The sequence below is a fragment of the Lutra lutra genome, chromosome 16 (genome assembly GCF_902655055.1).
Source record: "Lutra lutra chromosome 16, mLutLut1.2, whole genome shotgun sequence".
Taxonomy (NCBI): domain Eukaryota; kingdom Metazoa; phylum Chordata; class Mammalia; order Carnivora; family Mustelidae; genus Lutra; species Lutra lutra.
The window spans coordinates 45,765,711-45,790,483 of record NC_062293.1 but is presented as its reverse complement, the minus strand read 5'-3'; the positions used below and the strand labels follow the sequence as shown (position 1 = coordinate 45,790,483).

General features: G+C 41.5%; 2 protein-coding genes across 5 annotated transcripts in view; one reads left to right on the top strand and one right to left on the bottom strand.

The window, feature by feature from the left end:
* Positions 1 to 17,128, bottom strand: part of RPA1 (replication protein A1) — a 76,579-nt gene extending 59,451 nt beyond the window's left edge. Inside the window, exons 1-3 of the mRNA XM_047707842.1 lie at positions 16,978 to 17,128; positions 1,627 to 1,677; positions 529 to 607 (exon numbers count right to left, since the gene is read on the bottom strand). Of these exons, the coding sequence (XP_047563798.1) occupies positions 529 to 607; positions 1,627 to 1,677; positions 16,978 to 17,010 (163 nt within the window). The 5' untranslated portion in view covers positions 17,011 to 17,128. The remainder of the gene's footprint in view (positions 1 to 528; positions 608 to 1,626; positions 1,678 to 16,977) is intronic.
* Positions 17,129 to 17,262: 134 nt separating this feature from the next.
* SMYD4 (SET and MYND domain containing 4) overlaps positions 17,263 to 24,773 on the top strand; it is a 49,396-nt gene continuing 41,885 nt past the window's right edge. For 2 of the 4 annotated variants that reach the window (XM_047707479.1, XM_047707480.1), the window contains exons 1-2: positions 17,263 to 17,533; positions 18,461 to 18,608. In XM_047707479.1, the coding sequence (XP_047563435.1) occupies positions 18,475 to 18,608 (134 nt within the window). In that variant the 5' untranslated portion in view covers positions 17,263 to 17,533; positions 18,461 to 18,474. Of the gene's footprint in view, positions 17,534 to 17,574; positions 17,595 to 18,460; positions 18,609 to 24,773 lie in introns of those variants that run through there. The other 2 variants (XM_047707477.1, XM_047707478.1) reach the window with 2 other exon arrangements.

Here is a 24,773-nt window from a genome sequence, read left to right as displayed (position 1 = left end):
TCAGATTCTGCATAGTGAAAAAGAATATAATCTACTGCGTTAAACATCTGCTGGTACTTTGAAATTTATTTCCTAAAGTGCCCAAAATAATTTTTTCCATCATTCAGGTTTCATGACAAAGACTTAAAAGTCTCTTCCATGTTCTTCACCTTGTGACTAGAGATAGCAAGCAGTAGTCTGCAAATTCTCTTTCTCCCTTGTAAAGTTTCCAACACAGAAATAAATCCCCAAAAAGGCAAGTATGGGACAGTTAACCCATTATATTCACTAAATGTCAATACCATCCTGAGGGAAATTAATCAAAGAAAACAGAGCACCAGTTAGAGAAAATTAATTAAGCCAAGTGGCAGCTTTCCACTAGATCCAGTCTATTGTGAGAACGCTCTCTGCTATCCGTAATTCCGTCTGAATGAAGTGCATGGCCAAGCAAATGTACACTTCTGAAATGCCCCAAATTATTGCAGTCAAAGTGCTGCGTGTTCTTTCATTATTTAAATGCAAATTCCTAGGTTTATACTTCATACTTACAGGATAGAGTGTTCAAGCCATCACTCATAAGCAATCGATAACGGGGTGGACTATTCCCTGTAATAATGGGACGGATGTTCTAGGAGAGAAAACTTGATTCATTAGTCAGGTTGTCTTCCCAGTCCCCAGGGATAAGTAAACTTAAGTGGCAGGAGAGTGGGTTTGCCATTAGTTCAACAAACACTGAACTGCTTGCCCATTCTCTTGACACCTAAACCCAAGCAAAAGAAAACTGGATCTGATGATTTTCCCACCACCGCCTCTGTATTAACATTATCAAACACAACCTAGGTGAGAATAAAATGAGTTTCAATACTCTTCTGTTCACTCTCAACTCAAATTTGATTGAAAATTAATTTTAAAAAGGGTAGGACAAGGTGCTACATAGAAAACATGCTAAAAATACAAAATGGGAAAAAAAAATCTTTGCCCCAAAGGGGCTTACAAATGAGGCGGAGACAGAGGCAAAGAGACATAAGAGAGTTATGCACATGACATGGGGGCACAGCCAAGACATTTATCACAAGTTGAAGGAAATCAGGAGCAGCTCTCCAAAGGAAGTGAAATACACAAACAGAGCTTTAAGACGAGTGGCAGCGAGTTTGGGAGTAACAGGGAGATCATTAGGCCTGTGACTCAGAATCTGCTGGTATGATCCATGATGCTGCTTCTGTGCGTTTTTTAAACTCTCCCTAAAATTTAAGGACCCCTTAAATGAATGATAGGGTTAATGAAGAATTTTAAGCAGTTCCATTCATTGCAGGCAGATCTGACCAAGACAAACCTCAGGACAGGAAGAAAAGGAGGCGGGAGTAAATATGGGTAGCACTACAGTATCCATCAATTGTGGAAAGAACAGAAAGGCAAAGCCTCAAATCTGAACCCCCAAAGTTAGCTCTGGCTAGCATGATATTAAAAAAAAGAAAAGAACAAAAAAAGGCCTGCTTCCTCTCTTAGGGTTACAAGACTGACCTACTTTTTGGGATGATGGAGAGAATTTCCTAAAGTGGACAAATCTGTGTATGCTTCATCAAATGTAATTTGTAATTACATCCAAGTTTTTTAAATGTTTGACATAAAATATTCAAAGGTACTCACAATGACTTGGAGGATGGGTTTTACGGACGTATCTCCCTGTTGCATTATGGCCTGAAAGAGTAAAAACAGAATGAGATACACATTTAAATCATGACCAAAATCTGACATATTTTTACAGCTTGGTATTTGGAATAAGCTACAGAGAACATTATTCAAGAGGCTTTTTGGAGCTTATCATTTGAAAATCATTTAAGTTTTATCACTGTGGACAAATCATAAAATCACAGAAATGAGATACATGCTTACCAACAAGGATACACTTACTACATCCAAAATACAGGGGTCACATATGTACTCCTTATTCAGAACAGCACACTGATTTGACCGTAGTGCCCATTAATAGAGAATTAGGTAAGTATGGCAAATCCTTAAAAGAATATCATGCAGCCTTAAAAAGATGTTCATATAATACTGGTTACCTCTTGTGAGAGAACTGATAAGTGGGGGCCACATGTGAGAGGCAGATCTCACACAATCTTCTTTTCATACCTTTTGAATTTTAAATCTTTTAACTCTATTAGCAATCATGAAAATAATATCTTAAAAAGGGACGCCTGGGTGGCTCAGTTGGTTAAGCATCTGACTCCTGATTTCAGCTCAGGTCATGAACTCAGGGTTGTGAGATGGAGTCCTACATCAGGCTCCACACTAAGATTCTCTCTCCCTTTCCCTCTTCCTCTGCGCCCCCCAAATAAAAATCATTTAAAGTAATATCAGGGGGTGCCTGGATAATGCAGTTGGTTAAGCATCTGGATCTTGGTTTCAGTTTGGGGCTTGGGTCATGATCTCAGGGTCTTTGGATCAGACCCCGTGTTGGGCTCCTCACTCGGCACAGAGTCTTCTTAGGTTAACCTTTCCCTCTGCCCCTCCTCCCCACTGTGGTGCATGTGCACTCCCTCTCAAATAAATGCATAAATCTTTAAAAAGTAAATAAATAAAGGTAACCATTGGAAAAACTAACAGCAGTGAAGACTGGTTCTCTGGACTCTACTTTTGTTCATGCTGAAATAAATGGTACCAGACTAGCTCTTCCAACCACCAACTAAAACCTGGACAAAAATATATAAACTGTTTTCAAGGGTGCCTGGGTGGCTCCATCATTAAGCATCTGCCGTCAGCTCAAGTCATGATCCAGAGTCCTGGGACGGACCACCGCATCAAGCTCCCTACTCAGTGGGAAGCCTGCTTCTCCTTTTCACTCCCCCTGTTTGTGTTCCCTCTTTCCCTGTCTCTCTGTCAAATAAATAAATAAGTAAATAAATATAAACTGTTTTCAAATACAAGATAACAAGTAGACCAAGACTGTGATCACTGAAATGAGGGGAACCCTATGACCATCCTGGCCTTCAGCACAGAGGTACTTCTAGACTACAGCATGGACAAGGGAACCCAAGAAGGAATGGGTATCCCTACTGAGCACAGATCCCAGTTCAGGGAAGCAAGTTAGCTGGATTTCATGGATGCAGAGTACCAGAGATGAGCGAGCCACACCAAGAAAGAGCTTCAGTAACCTATACAGGGGTTCCCTTGAGTCTCTGGCTGAATTTTAAGTTGTGCATACACAGAATGAGATTCTACAAGACCAGGCAAAGAGTTATTAGAGTTATAAACTGAAAAATTAGTGGAGCTCACACAGGCTAGAATATAGATGAGTTCTAACCAGCCAGAGGACAGAAAACTCAATAAACATCTGCTGCATTCAGTAGAAACCCCAGAAAGGGCATGCTTTAGAAGCAGAACTAAACTAGACCAAAGCAAAAGCTATTCTAGACCCATTCCAATCTCTGAGGGATCAGCTGATTTGCAAGTAAATTAACAGTCTGCCAAAACAATTCAATATTCTTTTTAAGATTTATTTATTTATTTGAGATAGAGAGAGCGCATGCACACAGGCACACACGCACAAGTGGGAGGGACAAAGGGAAAGGTTCTCAAGCAGATTTCAAGCTGAGTGTGGAGCCTGACACAGGGCTTGATCCCATGACCGGAGCCGAAACCAAGAGTTAAACGCTTAACCAAGCACCACCCAGGTGCTTGGTTTATTTTAAAATTAAAGAAATTTTAAAATACTCTGTTAACAATATGGGAAGGAGGCAAAAAGTACTTCTGCGGCACACTAGAGTACTAACTGCTACCCTGAGGAAAAGCATTCGTGCAGTTGAGTTGTGAGCTGAACCAACTGCTTTTTTATAGAACACCATTTTTATTTCCAAGGCCAAAGGACAAACTGGTTATTCAAACTTCAGAATTCAGCAAATATTTTCTCAAAAATAAGGTGAACCTGTTTTTAAGGAAAATGACAGTTATTGTCAATTATACAAGGGTTTTTTAGTGAAATCAGAACTTTTGAAAACTTCTATTCACCAACAATGAGCTTTACAGCTTCTCCATGTTTACAAACTTTTCTGATTAAATTAGTAAGATTAATAAGCATAAATTTTGGTTATATAATAAAACATACCAATATTTGGAAGATCTGCATAATGCAGTGAGTCAGCATTTTCCAAATGACCAATGCATGGCATTATAAATAATGCAGAGGCAAAAGATCCATTCAAAATGCAAGACAGACCAATTCTTTTTTTTTTTTTTAATTTGAGAGAGAGAGCAAGCGAGCATCAGCCGGCGGGGGGGGGGGGGGGGGGTCAGAAAGACAGGGAAAATACAATTTCCTATTTGTTTTGAAAAATATAGCAGTTTTTCACAAAGCATGTTATTTACCTTTTTTAAAAAAAGGTTTTACTTATTCATCAGAGAGCGTGATCGAGCAAGCACAAGCAGGGGGAGTGGCACACAGAGGGATAAGCAGGCTGAGGAAGGAGTCCCTGCTGATCAGGGAGCCCAACACGGAGCTTGATTCCGGGATCATGACCTGCACTGAAGGCAGATGCTTACTCGACTGAGCCACCCAGGAGCCCCAAGATAGACCAATTTTACATTTTAAATAACCTTTAAGAAACTACCATTTGTTGAGTTTTGATTAGAATTAGAGAAAAACTTTGTCTATTCACAGCCATTTCTGACACCATATGTGTGGGTTTCCACGTGAAGCAATTCTCTGCAGACACCAAGTGGATGTCCTACAAATCAACCTTGACACTACCTAGAGTTAGTGTAGATCCCACAGGTTAGAGGCTGTCCCACAAGATCATCCCTTACTTACTTCAGATACCAACCTCAAGTAGTGGGTCCTTAGGATGCCCACACTTCTGCCTTACTTGCCTACAAATTGGGGGTTCCTATGACCCCCCTCCTCAGGCTCAAAGAACTCAGAGAAACATGTAACTGGTTTATTATAAAAGATATTATAAAGGATACAAATGAACAACCAGATGCAGAGGTAAATAGGAGCAAGGTCTGGAAGGGTACAGAGCATAGGAATTTCTGCCCGTGTGGAGTTTGGGGTGTGTGACCCTCCTGGCATGTAGATGTGTTCACCAACCTATAAGCTCTCTGATCCCTGCTGTTCAGGGTTTTCTGAAGGTCCCATTGCCTAGGCATGATTGATCAAATCACTGACTATCGGTGACTGGATCCATCTCCTGACTCTCTGGGGGACAGTGGCAGGATAGGGAATTTAGGGTTGAAAGTTCCAACGCTTTCTCCTTTTTTAAGACTTATTTATGTATTTGAGAGAGTGAGTGAGCTCACGCACCACAAGTGGAAGGGGCAGAGGGAGAGGGAGAGAGAATTGACTGAGTACAGAGCCGTACTCGGGCCTCGATCCCAGGTCTTTGAGATCATGATCTGAACTGAAACCAAGAACTGCATGTTTAACTGACTATGTCACCCAGATGCCCCAAGACCAAATACATGTTTCTTATTATATTATAATATCACAAGGATCAAAAAAGAAGCCTGAAATATTAAAATACTCCCTCTTTTTCCAACTACATACCTGAGGCCAGATTTCCTTCACAGAGATCACCCCCTCAAAAAATATCAATATACTGAATGCAGAAGCTGATATGAAAATCCAGCTGTCATATCTTCTAAAGCCTGATGTTAAAGCAATGTGCCAAAATGTAAAACAATATCAATTTTCTATTTGTTTTGAAATATATAGCTGTTTTTCACAAAACATGTTATTTACCTTTTTTTTTTTAAAGGTTTTATTTATTTATTCAGAGAGAGAGAGAGAGAGCAACCACAAGCAAGGGGAGTAGCAGGCAGAGGGAGAAGCAGGCTCCTCACCGAGCATGGAGCCCGGCGTGGGACTCAATCCCAAGACCCTGGGATCATGATCTGAGCCAAAGGTAGCTGCTTAACTGACTGAGCCACCCAGGCATCCCAATGTTATTTATGTTAGAAGTTTATTATTACCTTAAATGTATAAATATTTTTAAAATATTTGTTATAATTTCAAATTTGGTGAGGTAGATATCTTATTTAAAAAGTTCCATCTTAAAACGATGTTTTAATTTTTTTTTTAAATTTATTTGACAGAGATCACAAGTTGGCAGAGAGGCAGGCAGAGAGAGAGGGGGAAGCAGGCTCCCCGCTGAGCAGAGAGCCCGACATGGGGCTCGATCCCAGGACCCTGGGATCATGACCTGAGCTGAATGCAGAGGCCTTAACCCACTGAGCCACCCAGGCGCCCCTTAAAACGATGTTTTAATAGTACTTTAAGATCGGGGTGCCTGGGTGGCTCAAACTGTCAAGCTCTTTTTTTGGCTCAGGTCATGACCCCAGGGTTGTGAGATCAGGCCATGTCAGGGGCATGGGCACTGGGCATGGAGTCTGCTTGAGACTTTCTCCTTTTGTCCCTCAACCCGCTTGAGTGTGTGGTCACTCTCTCTTTCTGTCTCTCTCTAAAATAATTAATTAAATGAATAAAAATCTTTAAATTAAAAAAGTATTCTTTTTTTTTTTTAAGATTTTATTTATTTATTTGACAGAGAGACACAGCGACAGAGGGAACACAGGCAGGGGGAGTGAAGGAGGGAGAAGCAGGCTTCCTGCTGAGCAGGGAGCCCAGTACAATGCGGGGCTCCATTCCAGTATGACCTGAGCCAAAGGCAGACGTTTAACAGACTGAGCCACCCAGGTGCCCCCAAAAAAGAGTATTCTGAGATCAAAATGCTTGATGTTGAGTGTAGCATAAGAAACAGAGTTGTCCAATCACTGTGTTGCACACCTGAAACTAAGATAATGTTGTGCATCCACCATACTCAATAAAAAAAAAAAAGAGAGAAAGAGAGAGAGAACCACTAAATATTTATGTCTCTTCTCCTCCAATTCGTATGTTGAAACCCAACCCCAAGTGTGATGGGGGCCTTTGGAGGTACTTAGTTTTTTTTAAAGATTTTTTTTTTTTAAAGATTTTACTTATTTGTCAGAGAGAGAGAGAGAGAGAGAGAGGACAAGCAGGCAAAGTGGCAGGTAGAGGCAGAGAGAGAAGCAGGCTCCCCCCTGAGCAAGGAGCCCGATGCGGGCTCGATCCCAGGACCCTGGGATCATGACCTGAGCCGAAGGCAGCGGCTTAACCAACTGAGCCACCCAGGTGTTCCTGGAGGTATTAGTTTTAATGAGGTCATGAAGGTGAAGATCCCATATCAGAATTATTGCCCCTAGAAGAGGAAGAGGCAGCAGAGTTCTCTTTTCCCACAAAGATGAGGTCATGTGAGCACACAGCGAGATGGCAGCTGCAAGCCAGGAACACAGCCCTCATCCAGCACTGAATCTCCTGGAACCTCAATCTCAGATTTCCTACATCTATGAAACTAAATCTGCTGTTTGCACCACCCAGTCTATTTTGTAATAGTGGTCCGAATGAGGGTGAAATGCTCTAAAGCAATCCTTGAAAAAGTTAAGCAAAGAGTACAGCTAATAAATCAATAGTGGAAATAAATTCAAATCATAAAACATACTCAAATAATCCAGAAGTCAGGAAGAGCAAAACAACAACAACAACAAACAGATGGGACAAGAAGCAAAATATAAAACTTAAAGCCAAACATGTAATTATATTAAGTGTAAATGGTTCAAGTACTCCAATTAAAAGGCAGAAATTGTCAGAATGGGTAAGGTCAAACTATTTGCTATCTACAAGAAATACACTTCAGGGGTGCCTGAGGGACTCAGTGGATTAAAGCCACTGCCTTCGGCTCAAGTCATGATCCCAGGGTCCTGGGTTCGAGCCCCACATCGGGCTCTCTGCTCAGCATGGAGCCTGCTTCCCCCTCTCCCTGCCTCTCTGCCTACTTGTGAGCTCTCTCTCTGTCAAATAAATAAAATCTTTAAAAAAATAAAGAGACAGGTTAAAAATGAAACATTGGAAAAAGATGTACCATTACTGGCAGGCAAAGAAGGCTTCAGGACAAGGAATATTATCAGAGATAAAAAAGGACATTTCATAATAATGGGGTTGATTCCTGAAGAAGACACAATGATAAATGTATGCACCTAATAACAAAGTTTCAAAATACATGAAGCAAAAACCTACAGAATTAAAAGGAGAAATAGACAAGTCCACCATTATAATTGGTGGTTTCAACACTGTTCTTTCAGTAATGATAGGGCAAATAGATTTTTTTTTAAAATGTAGGGGCACCTGGGTGGCTCAGTCCCAGGGTCCTGGGATCCAGCCCCACATCCGGCTCTCTGCTCAGTGGGGAGCCTGTATCTCCCCCTCCCCGCTTCTCTGCCTACTTGTGATCTCTCGCTCTCTGTCAAATAAATAAATAAAATCTTTTTAATAAGTATGTAGAAGAATATGAAAGATTAAACTATCAACCAACTTGACCTAATTAAATCTTCTAACAATTGCAGAATACACAGTCTCTTAAGCGCACCTAGAATATTTTCATCAAGATTCCATACACTGGGAAATAAAACAAGTCTCAATAACGTTAATGTTAAAAGACTGAATTCAGAGAGTATGTTATTTGACCACACTGGAATTAAACTAAAAATCCTAACAACAGGGGCGCCTGGGTGGCTCAGAGGGTTAAAGCCTCTGCCTTCAGCTCAGGTCATGATCCCAGGGTCCTGGGATCAAGTCCTGCATCGGTCTCTCTCCTTGGCGGGGAGCCTGCTTCCTCCTCTCTCTCCTGCCTCTCTGCCTACTTGTGATCTCTGTCTGTCAAATAAATAAATAAAATCTTAAAAAAAAAATCCTAACAACAGGCTGTCTAGAAAACTTCCAAATATTTAGAAATTTAGCAGTAAACTTTTTTTTTTTTTTTTTAAGTAATCTCTATACCCAACTTGGGGCTTGAACTCACAACCTAGAGATCAAGAGTCACAGGCTCTACCTACTGAGCCAGCAAGGCACCCTGTAAAAAGTAAACTTCTAAATAACCCACCTGCGGAAAAAGATACTGCAAGAGAAGTTAGAAAGTATTATTAACAGAATGAAAATGAAAATACAATCTATCTAAATGTATTGGATTCACCAGAGCAATGCTTAGTGGGAAAACTATAGCTTTAAATGTTTAGAGAAGAAAAAAGGTCCAAAATCAATGATCTAAGCGTCCACCATAAGAAGCCAAAAAAAGAATCAACTAAACTCAAGCATGTAGAAGGAAAGAATGATTAAAAAGAGCAAAAAATCAATACAATAGAAAATGGATAAACAACAGGAAAAAACAATTAAACCAAAAGTTGGTTCTCTGAAAAGATCAATAAAATTGATAAACCTCTACCTAGTCTGATCAAAAAAAAGAAAAACAAATATTCTCAATATCAGAAAGGAAAAATGAAAAAAAAAAAAAAGAAATGAAAAATGCATCACAATAAACCACGTATATATGAGATAATAGGGATTTTAGAAATAACTTTATGAGGGGCGCCTGTGTGGCTCAGTCCTTAAGCGTCTGCCTTTGGCTCAGGTCATGATCCCAGGATCCTGGGATCGAGTCCCACATCGGGCTCCCTGCTTGGCGGGCGGGAAGCCTGCTTCTCCCTCCCCCACTTCCCTTGGTTGTGTTTCCTTTCTCTCTGTATCTCTCTCTGTCAAATAAATAAAAATCTTAAAAAAAAAATTAACTTTATGAAACAACTTAGATTAAGTGGGTAAGTCCCTTGAAAAACACAAATTATCAAACTGACGTACAAAATGTAGAGAAGCTAGATAGTATTATATTTATTTAAAGAGACTGAATTTGTAATTTAAAATATTCCAAAAGAGATAACACTAGGTCCAGGTGGCTTTACCGGTAAATTTTATCTAACATGTAAAGACCAAGAAAAAAAAAAAAAAATGAGGGGCACCTGAGTGGCCCAGTGGTTTAAGTCTCTGCCTTCCGCTCAGGTCATGATCTCAGGGTCCGGCGATCAAGCCCCGAATCGGGCTCTCTGCTCAGCAGGGAGCCTGCTTCCCCCCGACCCGGCCCCCCCGCCCCACCTGCCTCTCTGCCTACTTGTGATCTGTCAAATAAATAAATAAAATCTTAAAAAAAAAATCAATCTTCCATAAACGATGTTAGGAAATAAAAGAGAACACTTTCCAACTCATTTTATGATGTTAGGTTTACCTCAAAGAAAAACTAAAGTCATTCTAAGAAAGAAAAACTACAGAGGCGCCTGGGTGGCTCAGTGGGTTAAGCCTCTGCCTTGGGCTCAGGGCATGACCTCAGGGCCCTGGGATCATGCCCCACATCAGGCTCTCTGCTCAGCAGGGAGCCTGCTTCCCTCTCTCTCTCTGCCTGCCTCTCTGCCTACTTGTGATCTCTCTGTCTCTCTATGTCAAATAAATAAATAAAATCTTAAAAAAAAAAAGAATGAAAAAACTACAGACCTATATAACACTCATGAACGTAGATGCAAACACTACACATTCACTAGATAGTTAACTTAAAAAGATGACAAAACTAAGAGCTGACATGGATATGGAAAACAGTTTGGAAATTTCTTACAAACATTCACTTAACATACCACCCAGTGATTAATTAACACTCCTAGGCATCTACCCCAGAGGAATGAAAATATATTTCCACAAAATGTCCATAGCATCTTCATTCATAACAGCCAAAAAATGAAAATAACCCAAATGTTTAACAGCAACAGGTAAATTAAACAAATTATGTTTATTTGCACGACGGAGTACTACTCAGCAATAAAAGGTACAAACTACTGAAACAACATGGATAAATCTCAAAAAACATTTTGCTGAGACAAGAAGCCAGACACAAGTTTACATGAAGCTTTATTTTTTTTTTTAATATTTTTACTTATTTGACATAGAGAGATGGATAATGAGAGAGAGCACAAGCAGGGGGAGCAGCAGGCGGGCAGAGGGAGAGGGAGAAGGAGAAGCAGGCTCCCTGCCGAACAAAGGGCCTGATGTGGGGCTCAATCCCAGCACCCTGGGATCATGACTTGAGCCGAAGGCAGCCGCTTAACCGACTGAGCCACCCAGGTGCCCCAACATGAAGTTTTAAATAGTCAAACTAACCTTTGGAGATATAAACCAGACATCAAAACTCTAGTTTACCTAGGCTGGAAGCAAGGACTAGGCAAGGAGCAGGAGATCAGAGTGCTGTATACATCTGCCAAAGCTCATCAAACTGCACACATCTTGATGACTTTTTATTATATACATTACAGGTTTTATTAAGTGTAAATCAGTGCTGAGTTGCAATAAAGGTGATTTTTTTTTCTTAAGTTTCTAGGGAACAGAACTGGGGCAGGGTGCGGCAAAAAGTCAGTAATTTAATAAAACACCTTTCTGTTCTATTTGATTTTAAAACCACATGCATGTATTAATTTATTATTCTTTTTAATTTGTGTCATCATAAAGTGAATATAAGATTAAATCTTCTGGGACATACAACATGATATGTACACTAACACAAAATTGCCTTAAATTTTCCAAATTAACATTGCATATAAAACACAAAGTAAACCCAATTTAAACAATGGACAAGAGACTTTAGGAGACATTTTTCCAAAGACCTACAGATGGCCAACAGACACACAGGATCCTCAACACCACTATCCACCATGGAAATGCAAATCAAAACCACAATCAGACTGGCTACTATCAAAAAGACAAAAAGTACGAAGTGTTGGCAAAGATGCGGACGAACGGGAACCCTTGTACACTGTTGGCGGGCAACATAAACTGGTGCAGCCACTATGGAAAACAGTACGGAGGCTCCTCAGAAAATCAAAAACCAAACTACAATGTGATCTAGCAATTCCACTTCTGGGGATGTACCTGAAGAAAACAAAACACCAATTCAAAGAGATACATGCATGCCACGTTCACTGCAGCATTATTTATGATAGCCAAGGTAAAGAAGCAACCTAAGTGTCCATAAAGAAATGAATGGCTAAAGATACACACGTGTGTGCACACACAGAGGAATATTAACCATAAAAAAGAATGAAATCTTGCCACTTGTGACAACACACGTGGACCTACGTGGTATTACGCTAAATGAACTAAGCCTGACAGAGAAGACAAATACATATGATTTCATGTTGAATCTTTAAAACAAAACACAAACAGACTCATAGAGGAAACAAACTATTGGTTACAAGAGTAAGGAGTGACTGGGGGTGCAGGTGAAATGGTGAAGGGGATTAAGAGGGTTCAGGCTTCCAGATCTAAAATAAATGGGTTATGGAGATGTAATGCACAACACAGGGAATTTAGTCAGTAACAATGTCATAACTTTGTGTGGTAACAGAGAGTAACTAGATTATCCTGGGGATCATTACTCCTAATGTATAAAAATACCAAATCACTATGATGAACACCTGAAACAGAATACTGTATGTCAATTACACTTCAGTTAAAAAAATACAAAGCAACAAAATGTAAGAGTCAAGGGCACATGTATTCAAATCTTCACCCCACTGACAAAGTATTTAACTTCTCTGCACTTTAACTTTTTCATCTGTGAGGTGCAGGTAATTATAAAAAATCTACCTTATAGAGTTACTGTAATTACTGACTATTATAGATAAAGTATCTGGCACATTGGAAAAGGCAAAAATACTAGTTTCCTTCCCCTTTCTTTATATTACCCAATAAATTAAGATACAAATGCTATTTATTCTATTTACCATAATACTTCCATGTACAATCTCTTCTTTTATGATGTTAGCTCTTGCCCCAAATGCCTCTATTATTTATGTTAGTTGCTTACCCTTTGGGCCTGTGTCTTTTGAACGAAAATGATACTACTTGCTTTAGCTAATGATAATCACAGTTGGCAAAGGTTCCCCACACTATCACCATAAACACAAAAATTTTCTTTGTCATTTATGAATAAAACTTAAGTAATGCTTGACCTAACACTAGAAATATGTTTCCAAAGTTTTGAATACAGCAAAAACCAAGTGATCAAATTATTAACACCATAATCATTCTTTCTAAAAGTGAAGAACAATTCCTAATTTGCCTTAAAGTCACAAGGTGGGGCTCCTGGGTGGCTTAGTCATGTGCTCTCGCTTGCTCTCTCATATAAATCTTTTTTTTTTTTTTAAGATTTTATTTATTTATTTGTCAAAGAGAGAGAAGGAGAGAGAGAGCGAGCCCAAGCAGGGGAAGCAGCAGGCGGAGAGAACCAGGCTCCCTGCTGAGCAAGGAGGCCGATTTGGAACTTGATCCCTGGACCCTGGGATCATGACTGGAGCCGAAGGCAGACACTCAGACACCCTAACGTCCCAATAAATCTTTTTTTTTTTTTTTTAAGGTGCAAGGTAGCAGCTGTAAGTAAATGAGAACTACAAGTTCAATCAATTCTCAGGTTTAATTGTTCCTAATTTATTCAAGTAGTAACTCCACTCAGCTGTTTTTCCCCATTTATCTCTGTCTGTTTTTTTTTTTTTTCACTGCCTCATATGCAACTAGCAAACATTTACTGGATATCTAAAACTTGCCATCACTGCTCCAGGTCTTTAGGAGACTACTTTGAGCAAAAAATAGATGTAATTTCAGGCCTCCAAGAATTTACAGTCCAGTGGGGAAAACAAAAACTAATATTAGTCAAATAAAAAGCAAATAACTATAAAATTACACTTGTGATAATTAAGAGGTAATATATACTGAACATTTACTGTGTACCAGGCATGAACTAAATAAAGCACTTTAAATGTAATAGCTCACCTAATTCTCCCACTAACCTTAGGCAATAGGTACTAGGTATAACTACTCTCATTTTACAGAAGAGAAAAGGCAAAGTTTAGTATCTTGCCCAAAGTCACACAGGTAATACATGAACAAGCAGGAATCAGGGTCTCAAAATAAAGGGAATTAGGCTAGTAAGTTGAGGAAGGTTTCTCTGAAAAACTAACTGAGCGGAGATTGATGTTACCCAGGGAGGGGAGAGTGAAGAACCACACAGGCAGATGGAAAAGAACTGGCAAGACTACAGAATATACCAGGAATTTAAATTTAAAAAGAAAAAAGAAAGACACCAAGAAATGGAAAGACATTCCATAGTCGTAGGTTAGAGGAATAAATATTGTTGAAATGTCTATACTACCCAAAGAAATCTAAACTTTGATGCAATCCCGATCAAAATGCCAATAACATTTTTCACAGAACTAGAATAATCCTAAAATTTGTAAGGAACCACAAAAGACCTGACATAGCCAAAGCAATCTTGAAAAAGAAAAAGCCAGAGGCATCACAATTCCAGATTTCAAGTTATATTACAAACCCACAGTCATCAAAACAGTATGGTACCGGCACAAAAGCAGAGACACAGTCCAATGGAACAAAATAGAAAAACCCAGAAATAGGCCCACAATTACACGGTCAGTTAATCTTCAACAAAGGAGGAAAAGAATATGCAATGGGAAAAAGACAGTCTCTTCAACTAATGGGCCTGGGAAAACTGGACAGCAACATGCAGAAGAATGAAACTGGACTACTTTCTTACAGCATACACAAACACAAACAAAATGGATTAAAGATCTAAATGTGACACCTGAACCATAAGAATACTAGAAGACAGCAGAGGCAGTAATTTCTCTGACATCAGCAGTAGCAACATCTTTCTAGATATGTCTGCCTCCTGAGGCGAGGGAAATAAAAGCAAAAATAAACTACTGGGACTACATCAAAATAAAAAGCTCTTGCACAGCAAAGTAAACAGTCAACAAAACCAAAAGACAACCTACTGAACAAGAAAAGATATTTGACAGATCTCAGAAGGGCTTAGTATCCAAAATACATAAAAAACTGCTACTACTCAACACCCGAAACACAAATAATCCAATTAAAAAATGGGCAGAAAACCTGGCGATTCGCAGACCTGTACCCCTGGGGATAAAAATATATGTTTATAAAGCTGTAAAAAAAAAAAAAAAAAAGAAAGGATGAATCCCCAAGTTTTGTAGCAACATGGACGGGACTGGAAGAGATTATGCTGAGTGAAATAAGTCAAGCAGAGAGAGTCAATTATCATATGGTTTCACTTATTTGTGGAGCATAACAAATAGCATGGAGGACAAGGGGAGATGGAGAGGAGAAGGGAGTTGAGGGCAATTGGAAGGGGAGGTGAACCATGAGAGACTATGGACTCTGAAAAACGATCTGAGAATTTTGAAGGGGTGGGGGGTGGGAGGTTGGGGGCACCAGGTGGTGGGTATTGTAGAGGGCACGGATTGCATGGAGCACTGGGTGTGGTGCAAAAATAATGAATACTGGGACGCCTGGGTGGCTCAGTTGGTTAAGCAGCTGCCTTCGGCTCAGGTCATGATCCCAGCGTCCTGGGATCGAGTCCCGCATCGGGCTCCTTGCTCGGCAGGGAGCCTGCTTCTCCCTCTGCCTCTGCCTGCCATTCTGTCTGCCTGTGCTCGCTCTCTCTCCCTCTCTCTGACAAATAAATAAATAAAATCTTTAAAAAAAATAATAATGAATACTGTTATGCTGAAAAAAATAAAAAAAATTAAAAAAAAAAATGGGCAGAAGACACAAACAGACATTTCTCCAAAGAAGACATCCAGATGGCCAACACACACAAAAAAGTAATGATTCATTACTTTTCAACATTACATTTTAACACACATGAAAAAGATACCTCATCATGGGGGAAATGCAAATCAAAACTACAATGAGCTATCACTTTACACCTGTCAGAATGGCTAAAACTAACACCACAAGAAACAAGTGTTGGCAAGGATGATGTGGAAAAGGAACCCTCGTACACTACTGGGAATGCAAACTGGGCAAAAACAGTATGGAGGTTCTCAAAAAGTTAAAAATAGAACTACCTTAGGATCCAGTAACTGCACTATTGGGTAATTACTCCAAAAATACGAGAACACTAATTCGAAAGGATACATGCACCCCCATGTTGTGGCAGTATTATTTACAACAAACTATGTAAGCAGTCCAAGTGTCCACTGATAGATGAATGGATAGAGAACATGTTTATGTTGGGTGGAAATCAGTAGTCCGGGCAAGAAACAATGGTGCCAGAGTGGAAGAAAAATAGATGGATTTAAGAGATAAGTTGTGGAGGTAAAACACGGATTTGGGTGAGGGACTGAACATCTAAGGTGATGGAAGTTTGCAGGAAGAATGATTCCACAATTTTTGGCTAGCATATCTTGATGGATAATAGAGCTATTGATCCAGACAAGGAACACCAAGAGGCCCAAACTTAGCAAAATAACGGATTTGCTTTGGGACACGCTGAGTTTAAAATGCCTTTGAGGTATCAGGTAGGCAGACATATTACAGAGGTTTCTCTTTCAGAGTAAAGGTGGCTCCGGAAAAAGAAATGTGTGAGCAACTGACATAGTTGGTAATGGGATTGTCTTGGTAGCAGAGGGCCTAGGACAGGACATAACCCTGAGTAAACAAAAACTTACAACGAGGGACCGGCAAATAAGATGAGGAAAGACAAGCCAAGCCAAGTCAAAGAAGCCAAAACGGAGTGTTATCAGAAAGAAGTAATGCTCAAAACTGGTCAAAAGGAGTAACTCTTAAACACTGCTGAGAACTCAGGTTAAGTTAAAAACTGAAAAGTGTCTGTTAGATTTAACGACTTGGAAGCACTGCTAACTTCTGCCAGGGTTCTTTCTATAGTGATCGAGGGAACAACGGATTGGAGTCTGTTAACGGGAGGTGAGATGAAAACTGACAACTCTAGAGAAGTTCGGCCGTGGATAGGGGACAGGAAGAGGGTGATGCGGGACGATCGAGTTAATTCTGCTTTGTTTTCTTAAGTAGAAAAAACATGGACATGTTTAAAAGACGATAGTAAAAATTTTTCGAGGAGATGGGTGAGAATTCTAGGGAGTCACCCGACGGTCCCCCCCAACCCCGCCAATCTTCTCCCGCGTTTTCTCCCCATCGCCTCCAGCTCCTCTCTCCCTTCTCCACCCCCACAAGCCCAGGGCCCATAGCCACCCTAGTCCGGCTGCCCGCAGGTGTCTCCTCACCGCAATGGCCCCCTCGCTCAGGTGGCCCACCATGACTGCGCTGCGCCAACTCCCGCGCTCCGGCTCCTCCGCACCTCCGGCCCACTCCCGGGACCCCGCGCGCTCCAAAGCTATTGGGCTAAGTAGCTGCAGGCACCACCCCCGTCTTCTGACATGCGCAAAGCACAAGGGCGGGCTTAGGAGCGGAGCAGCCACCGCATTGGCCAAGGCCCTGCGAGCAGCCCACGTGACATGCCAGAGCCCGGGTTCTGGATCTCGTCACGCCACTGCTGCGCCTGGGGGCGGGGCCCGAGCCGTGGGGCGCGCCAAGGATGACGCGGGTTCTTTTTCTGGGCGTGAGGTCCAGTCCCGAGAGCTTTCCTAGACGGTTCTCGGAAAAAATCCTGGCTCGGGCCTTTGCTGGGCCGACCGACTCTTAGCCCAGAAGAGAGAGCTATTCCCTGACACCTCTGCTGCTAGCCGTAGGCAAAGCAGCAACTTGATTCCTTCGGCAATCCAGGTGCCGAGCTCCCGCCATTGCTAGACCCTGAGCTTGGCACAAGGGGAATCTGCGAAGGTAAATAGGATCCGGTCCCTGCCCTCAGAGGAGAGCATAGTCTGTCGAGGGAGCTACCGCAGTGAGTAGCCCTAACTCCAGGTAGACATGATTTGGGCCTCAGGAGAGACGCAAAGTGTGCTGCGTTCGCAGATGGAAAATCAGGGAAGGCTTCCTGGAGGAGGTGCCATTTAAACTTGGTCTTGAAGGGTGTGTGCAGATTTGCGAGGTGGACTCTGAGGGAGGGATGCTCCCGGAAGAAAGCATAACCTATGCAAAAACTAGGGAGGTGAATAGCCTGACAAGCTAAGGATAGCTTTAAGTAGCTCAGGACAGTAGGTTACAAAGGAAGAGGTGAGACTTGGGCATTAGAAAATGAGCCCAGGGGTCAGATTTGTACTGGGCTTTTCCTAAATGCTTGGAGGAGCATTCATTGATTAAGGCAGAGGACTGACATCTGTTTCAATATGGAGGATGAATTGAATTTAGGGGTAGGGTAGGGAACTGAGGCCATGGAGACTAGTTATGACACTGGAAAGAATGCCAGACCAGAGATGGTGAGGACTTGAATAAAGAAATGATCTGGGAATTGACAGAAAAATCTAAACTGTGTAAGAGATAGAAACGTTTGTTAATTTAATAGTAGCTGGGGAGAGAGAAAAATCTGGAATGTCTCAGGTTTCTCACCTGAGGAGCTTGGGAAGATGGAGGTTTAAGAGGCAAGCCTGGTGTGTGGAATAAAGTAGGCCTTCAGTAAATATTTCTAAATAAAAGGATGCTCAGTGAATACGTGTGAGAGAAAATAGATCCTCAGGATGGAAACTACAGGAAAAGACCACAAGAATGATTTTTGTTGCTTCACATTTATTTGAGTGAAATCTTGATTATTTTTTTCTAGACTTGTGCATTTGTAGAAATCTGAATTCCTTATTTTCTTATTCATTTTAGAGACCTAAGGTAGAATGGATCTGCCTGTGGATGAGTGGAAATCATACATATTTCAGAAATGGTCTTTGCTCCCAAAGTCCATTCAGGACACAATTTCTACGGCAGACAATTTAAAGGATATCTTTCTTCACTCCTCTTCGCTTCTTCAGTAAGTGTGTGAAAGCTTTAACCTGGGAAATTTTAATCGAGAAAATGTTCTCTTTTGTCATTTGCTCTCACTTTCTATCTCTTTTTCATGGAAGGATTAAGTTTAGATTTTATATTTCTTGCTATTTCCAGTTTTTCCTAACCTACAATTACAGAACAGTTGGGGATGCTAATGGCTTTTTTGGTATCAATGTTATGTTTCAATAATCAATGCCTTGCTACAGAAACTAGGCTGTGAACTTTGCTATCTCCCAAAAGATATAGTGGGCATTTACTAGCTACACATAGAAATTTATAGGTGCTCAAATTGAGAAAGGACTTTAGAAGTCATATAGTCTAACCCCAGGATTTTTCAAACTCTCTTGACTGACTAACGTCCTCAGTAAGAAATACTATTTTAGGGGCGCCTGGGTGGCTCAGTGGGTTAAGCCTCTGCCTTTGGCTCAGGTCATGGTCTCAGGGTCCTGGGATCGAGCCCCGAGTTGAGCTCTCTGCTCGGTGGGGAGCCTGCTTCCCTCTCTCTCTCTCTGCCTACTTGTGACCTCTGTCTGTCAAATAAATAAATAAAATCTTAAAAAGAAATAAATATTTTATATCACAGCCTAGTATGTACATACATAAATAGAAAATTGAAACAAGAGTTTCCCAAAACATTCAGTGCATTTTTTCAGACACCTGTTTGTGCCAGCTGTGCTAGATGCTTAGAGAACAAAAATACATAGTGAGGGGCGCCTGGCTGACTTAGTCGGTAGTGCATGTGACTGTTGTTCTTAGGGGAGTGAGTTCACGCCCCACACTAGAGTAGAGCTTACTTAGAGTAAGGCAGTAGAGCTTACTTAAAAAAAATATATATATATATACATTAGTAAATAAAAAATAGGCACAGATACTTACTCTTGAGGAGCTTAGTTCTGGCAAAGGAGGGACAGACAGTAAACATAAATAAGCGAAGTATATAGTATGTTAAAAGTGCTATGTATAATAGAAAACAAAATTAAAATAGAAGAGGGTAAGGGAAATAGGCAGTGCCAGGAGTGAGATTGGAGGTTATAGTATTAAATAGTGTGATCACTTACGGTTTTGCTGAAAAGATGGAAGTTGAGGGGCTCCTGGGTGGCTCAGTGGGTTAAAGCCTCTGCCTTCAGCTCAGGTCATGATCCCAGGGTCCTGGGATCGAGCCCCGCATTGGGCTCTCTGCTCCGCTGGGAGCCTGCTCCCTGCCCTCTGCCTGCCTCTCTGCCTACTTGTGATCTCTGTCAAATAAATAAATAAAATCTTCAAAAAATTTTTCAAAAAAAAAATATTTTATTTATTTGACAGAGAGAGAGAGATCACAAGTAGGCAGAGAGGCAAGCAGGGGGTGGGGGGAAGCGGGCTCCTTGCTGAGCAGAGAGTGGAGAGCTGGATGTGGGGCTTGATCCCAGAACCCTGAGATCATGACCTGAGCCGAAGGCAGAGGCTTAACCCACTGAGCCACCCAGGAAAAAAAAAAAAAAAAGATTTTATTTACTTAAGAGAGAGAGTGAGCGAGAAAGAGCATGAGAGGGGAGATAGTCAGAGGGAGAAGCAGACTCCCTGCCAAGCACAGAGCCTGTTGAGGGACTTGATCCTGGGACTCCAGGATCATGACCTGAGCCAAAGGCAGTCGGTCGCCTAACCAACTGAACCACCCAGGTGCCCCTAGGCTCTTTCCTTTCCACTCTGTTTTCTCAAATGATACAATCTCATTCATACCCATGATGTCAGTTACATCCTATATGCTGATTACCTTGAAAATTCTATGTCTAGCTCTCACCTCTCTTCTGAGACTCAAATCTCTAAACCCAGCGGACTACTTAAAGTCTCAAAGATACTTAAAATTCAGGGGCTCCTGGGTGGTTCAGTCTGTTAAGTGTCTGCCTTTGGCTTAGGTTGTGATCCCAGGGTCCTGAGATTGAGCCCCCATGTTAGGCTCCCTCCTCAGAGGGAAGCCTGCTTCTCCCTCTCTCTCTCTGATTGCCACTCCCCCTGCTTGTGCATGCACACGTTCTCTCTCTCTGTATATATCTATCTCTCTGTCAAATAAAAAATATAATGTTTTTAAAAATCCTTAAAATTCTGGGCGCCTGAGTGGCTCAGTGGGTTAAAGCCTCTGCCTTCGGCTCAGGTCATGATCCCAGGATCCTGGGATCGAGTCCCGAATCGGGCTCTCTGCTCCGTGGAGAGCCTGCTTCCTCCTCTCTCTCCTGCCTCTCTGCCTACTTGTGATCTCTCTCTGTCAAATAAATAAATAAAATGTTAAAAAAAAAAATCCTTAAAATTCAACATACCCAAAATCAAACTCATAGTCCTTTCCAGTGGTACCTATCTTAGTAAATTGCACTGCCTTATTTCAGTTCCTAAAGCTAGAAACCTGTGAACCATTCTGTAATTTTTTTTTAAGATTTTATTTGTTTATTTGACAGACAGAGATTACAAGTAGGCAGAGAGGCAGGCGCTGCGGGGGTGGAGGGGAAGGAGACTCCCCTCTGAGCAGAGAACCCGATGTGGGGCTCAATCCCAGGACCCTGGGATCATGACCCGAGCCAAAGGCAGAGGCTTTAACCCACTGAGCCACCCAGGCGCCCCAACCATTCTGTATTTTAAAATAACTCATGGTGGGTGGCCTGGCTGGCTTAGTCAGTGGAGCATGCAACTCTTGATCATGGGATCATGAGTTTGAGCCCCACATTGGGTGTAGAGATTCCTAAAAAAATAAATAAATGTTTTTAAAAATAGAGGAGGCCCAAATTCAAGGCCCAAACAGTAGGTTTATCTCCTGGGACATTTACTGAGTTCTTAGGAAGTGCAAGAGGCCGACCAAAAAGGCAGAATAAAATTTCTGCTGTCTCAACAATGGTGAGTAAGATACCACTAGTAGAAAGGGGCTTGGAACAAATGTTCTCCCCCTTAACACATTTGCCAGATTTTGAACATCTGTAGTATGGAAGGTTAAAAATCTAAGCTCAGAATGTCCTGAGACCAAAGATTTTAGGCACGAGGAGGCAGAAACCTTCCAGGCTTTCAACTAAAAGCTTAGGAGGGGGCACCTGGGTGGCTCAGTCATTAAGCATCTGCCTTTGGCTCAGGTCATGATCCCAGGGTCCTTGGATTGAGCCCTGAATCTGGCTCCCTGCTCGGCGGGAGGCCTGCTTCTCCCTCTCCCACTCCCCCTGCTTGTATTCTCTCTCTCTCTGTCAGGTAAATAAATAAAATCTTTAAAAAAAAAAAAAAAACCACAAACTTAGAAGGACCAAACCAAGGAACAGGGAGAAACTAGGGGTTACTGGCTCAGTCAGTAGAGTGTGCAACTCGTGATTTTGGGGTTGTGAGTTTGAGCCCCATGTTGGATGTAGAGATTACTTTAAAAAAAATCTTAAGAAAAAAAGAAACAAAAGGTAGCCCCACCCTGATCCTATTAAATTTTCAATTAGATGAAGGTTAGCTGGCCCCTAATCCTATCTGCCTAACATAGGAGAGGGGGTACTTTGACAGTGGAAAATGTCATCTAGCTTTATTGGGTCTTCTGTGCACAGTCAGGAACACAGTAAAAGATTACTAGACATGTGGGGCACCTGGCTGACTCAGGAGAGTTTGTGACTCTTAACCTCAGGGTCATGAGTTTAAGCCCTATGTTGGGAGTAGAGATTACATTAAAAAATTTTTTAAATAAAAAATTAAAAGTAAAAAGTAATAAAGTACCTTTCAAAAATGAATACAAAATAAAGGTATTTTCAAACCCCCACCCCCCGCCAAAAAAAAAAAAATTCTGAGTGACCATTCTGCAGATTAGAGCCTCAAGAAATACTGAAGAAGTTCCTAGTTAAAGAAAAATCATCCCAGGGCGCCTGGGTGTCTCAGTTGGTTGAGTGACTGCCTTCAGCTCAGGTCAAGATCCTGGAGTCCCAGGACAGAGTCCAGTGTCAGGCTCCCTGCTCAGCAGGGAGTCTGCTTCTCCTGCTGACCATCCCCATTCTTGTGCTCTCTCTCATTCTTTCTCAAATAAATAAATAAAATCTTAAAAAAAAAAAAAAATCATCCCAGATAGAACCATGCAGTTGCAGAAAGGAATGAAAGGTACCAGAAAAGATAAATATGTGATTAAATATTTTTAAAATCATTATTTATTTTTTTTTTTAATTTATTTGACAGAGAGAAATCACAAGTAGGCAGAGAGGCAGGCAGAGAGAGAGGAGGAAGCAGGCTCCCCGCTGAGCAGAAAGCCCGATGTGGGGCTTGAACCCAGGACCTGGGATCATGACCTGAGCCGAAGGCAGCGGCTTAACCCACTGAGCCACCCAGGCGCCCCTTAAAATCATTATTTAAAATAATGATAGTAATGATGTTTTTATGGGACTTAGAACATTTAGAAGTGAGGCATGGTAATAGACAAATGGGCAAATGGAGGTAAATTGTTTTAAGGTTCTTCTGTATAGTTTGGGAAATGGCAAAAGTACTAACTGAAGATGATAAATGAATCAGGGATTCATTTTGTAATCCCCAAGAGAGCCTCGAAACATATTTAAAATTTTGCAATAAAATCAAGGTGATTCTCCCCCTTTTCCTATGTGGTAGGTGTATAATCCAATGTTCTCTGCATCCAAATCCCTGGAATTTACAAATACGTTAAGTTAGGTCGGCAGAGAGAAATTAAGTTTGCAAATGGGATTAAGATTGCCAATGAGCCAAGTTTAAGATAGGCAGAGTAGCCTGGATTATTCCGGTGAGCCCAGTGTAATCACAAGAATCCTACAAAGTGGAGAAGGGAAGCAGAAGGGTCAGAGGTCAGAGGGAGATAGAACTAGTGAAAGAATTGTCAGAGAGACGCAGCACTGGGGGTTTTGAAGGTAGAGAAAGGGAGATACCAGCCAGAGAATGTAGGCAGCCTCTAGAAACTGGAAAAGGTTAAGAAAGCAGATTCTCCCCTGGAGCCTCCAGAAAGCAACACATCTTTATCAACACCTGGATTTTAGCCCATTGAGCTCCATGACAGAACTGTAAGATAACACATTTTTGTTTGTTTTAAGCCACTAATTTGGTGGGAATTTGACCAAAAAAACCAATGTGCTCCCTTGACCTCCCTGATCCAAATTATTACCAGTAGCCAGACCATGACTATCTGGTTTCCCAGATGCATACTTACCTCCCTCCTGACTATTTCCTATACCCCAACAGGAATCATTTTTCAAAACAAATCAGATTGTATTGCTCTCACTTAAAATCTTTCAGGAGTCTTTGTTCTTACAAGAAAGCCTAATTTCTCAACTTAATATAGCCAGCAAGACATTGCAGTTGGCCACTGCCTATCTACCTGCTTCCTCTTTTTTTCTTTTCTTTTTTTTTTTAAGATTTTATTTATTTATTTGACAGAGAGAGAGAGAGATTACAAGTAGGCAGAGCAGCAGGCAGAGAGAGAGGGATGGCATAAGCAAAGGATGAGCAAAGAGCCCTATGCGGGGCCCAATCCCAGGACCCTGAGACCACAACCTGAGCCGAAGGCAGAGCCTTAACCCACTGAGCCACCCAGGCGCCCCCCTTTTTTTTTCTTTTAAAGATTTTATTTATTTGAGAGAGAGAGAGCATGCGAGAGCACAGGAGGGGAGTGAGAGGGAGAAGCAGAGAGACTCCCTCCCTGCCAAGCAGGGAGGCCGATGTGGAGCTCAATCCCAGGACCCCAGGATTGTGACCTGAGTCAAAAGCTGATGCTTAACCAACTGAGCCACCCAAGTGTCCCTGCCTGGCCTCCTCTTCACCCCACTCCTATTCTCAGCATATGGGCCTTCTTTAACTTCTTGACATGCACTCTGCTGCTTCTTGCCACATGGCCTTGACTCCCTATATTTCTTCTGCCTGAAATGCTTTTCCTGGCTTCTCTCTTCTCCTCTACACCCGAATTAAGTTCTGCTCATCCTTCAGGGTCACCCAGATCTTTCCTCAGGAAAGCCTTCTCTTGTGTCCCAGCTGGCTCACTTGCACTTTTTATACATTTACAACACTACCTAACTTTCCTTTTTATATTTGTGTAGTCATTTGCTTATTGTCTATCTTCACTACTGAACTATAAACTCCATGAGGGTACATCTTGTCTGTCTCTTTCTCTGTAGACAAGAGCAGTGCTCTGTCAAAAAAATGAAACAAAAACCCAGGT